This window comes from Eurypyga helias, unplaced genomic scaffold, assembly GCF_000690775.1.
Source record: "Eurypyga helias isolate BGI_N326 unplaced genomic scaffold, ASM69077v1 scaffold34229, whole genome shotgun sequence".
Classification (NCBI taxonomy): domain Eukaryota; kingdom Metazoa; phylum Chordata; class Aves; order Eurypygiformes; family Eurypygidae; genus Eurypyga; species Eurypyga helias.
Window position 1 is genome coordinate 1 of NW_010273256.1, and position 1,592 is coordinate 1,592.

General features: G+C 54.2%; 1 protein-coding gene across 1 annotated transcript in view; it reads right to left on the minus strand.

Moving 5' to 3' along the window:
- Positions 1-1,182: 1,182 nt before the first annotated feature.
- Positions 1,183-1,592, minus strand: part of LOC104515449 (ribonucleoprotein PTB-binding 2-like) — a gene marked incomplete at its 5' end in the record, with an annotated part of 12,378 nt that continues 11,968 nt past the window's right edge. The window contains one exon of the mRNA XM_010159421.1: positions 1,183-1,329. Within this exon, the coding sequence (XP_010157723.1) occupies positions 1,183-1,329 (147 nt within the window). The remainder of the gene's footprint in view (positions 1,330-1,592) is intronic.

The following is a 1,592-nucleotide window of genomic DNA, read 5'->3' on the forward strand; positions in this document are numbered from 1 at the left end:
GGCCGGGTGGGTTACGCGGTCAGGACCGGACGCGGAGGGCCCTGAAACCCGCCGGGCTCCCATCGACAGTGGTTGAACTGGAAACCCCTCGCCGACCCTCGTCCCAGAGCTTGGTGGTAACATTTTCCCACCACAATCTTGTCAACACGCTTTGAGGAGATGGCTCTGGCAATTACAGATAGGTATCTCTCTATATAAAAGTATCTCTCTCTATAAAAAATTGTAATTATGAGCTGCAATGAGGTCAGATTTATTTTTTACAGTATTACCTGGTTTTCTGTGTGTCACTTACCAACCTGATTTCAACCTGTAAGCACTTTGTTACTCTTTATACCAATCTAATAAAGATTTTTTTTCGCCACATGGGTATCCTTCAATCACAGAAAGATTTAAAAACACAACTTCCATGGGAGCAGGGCTCGGAACACGTTGGCTTCAAAGCCTCTCCCCCCTGTCAAACACCCTCCCGCGGAAACCCACCGTCCCCGTGTGCCAACCCCTTCTTGGCAGTCGAGCGCGTAACGAGCGGAGGAAGTTGCATCTCTCACCTACCCCGGTCGCGTTTGCTCCTGAAGGCAGCACCCAGGATCGCAGCGCACGTGTCACAAACCTTTATTGAACACGGCCCAGAGGCTCGGGGAATACATTTGGTGTAGCGCCGGCCCAGGATTAAGAGGAACATTAAAAATATAAAGGCTGTAAATGCAGAGCTCTTAATCCTGGAAAAACTAAAATTGAAAAAACCCACGTTCTGAGTTAAAAAACATGAAAAAAAAATCCCTATCAAGACTGTCACCTTTTGACTCCCCCAGCCTGAGGCCCGGAGAAGGGCTCAGCAGTCCCTCCTCCGTATTTTTATTGCTTTCGGCTGGGAAGTGACCCAAACTCACCGGGTTCCTTTGCTCTGTCGGCTCCGTCCCGCCGCTGCGGTCGCTGGCAGAGGGCAAAGGCCGCGCCATCCCCTCCTGGCAGGAGGGGAGTCAGACTGCAGCCCAGCAGCCAACCTCCTAGCAACACGTGCCGCTTCCTCGGCAAAACTGCCCCTTCCAGGGGGTTGTTCCTCTTGGGATACTTGGAACCCACGCAGCAAGAAGGATTATTTGAAGTTAAGGCAGCAATAACTAGCAGAGGTCCAAAAGCCTGCCTTCGCGCCCTGAGGCAGGAGAGCGGGTTTTTTGGGTGTCAATAAACGCGCTTTTTCTTCAGCGAGGATTCTGCGTAACGCGCTGCGGAGCCCTGCGTCTGCGGGCCGAGGTACTCCACGACGCCAGGTTCCGGGGAGGAGGTGAGGTACGACGAGCCTCGCTTCTCGCTTCGCGCTGGAGCCACCTACGGACAAGCAGACGACAAGCGACACATGAGCCAGAGCAAACGGTGTCGATGAATAAAGCTCCAGCCTGGGAATTACCAAGGCCCAGGAGCCAGTCGCCAACTCCGGAGGCCCGACGCCATCGGCTTTCAGATCCAGCCATACACAGCTCGTGAGTCAGCGGTCGTGCCCTTTCCCTAACAAAAACTACCGCCCGTAAACGCGTCGGTGCCACCGACCGCGCGTTGTTGTGAGGGCAGAGGGCTGGCTGGGCCACCCCTCC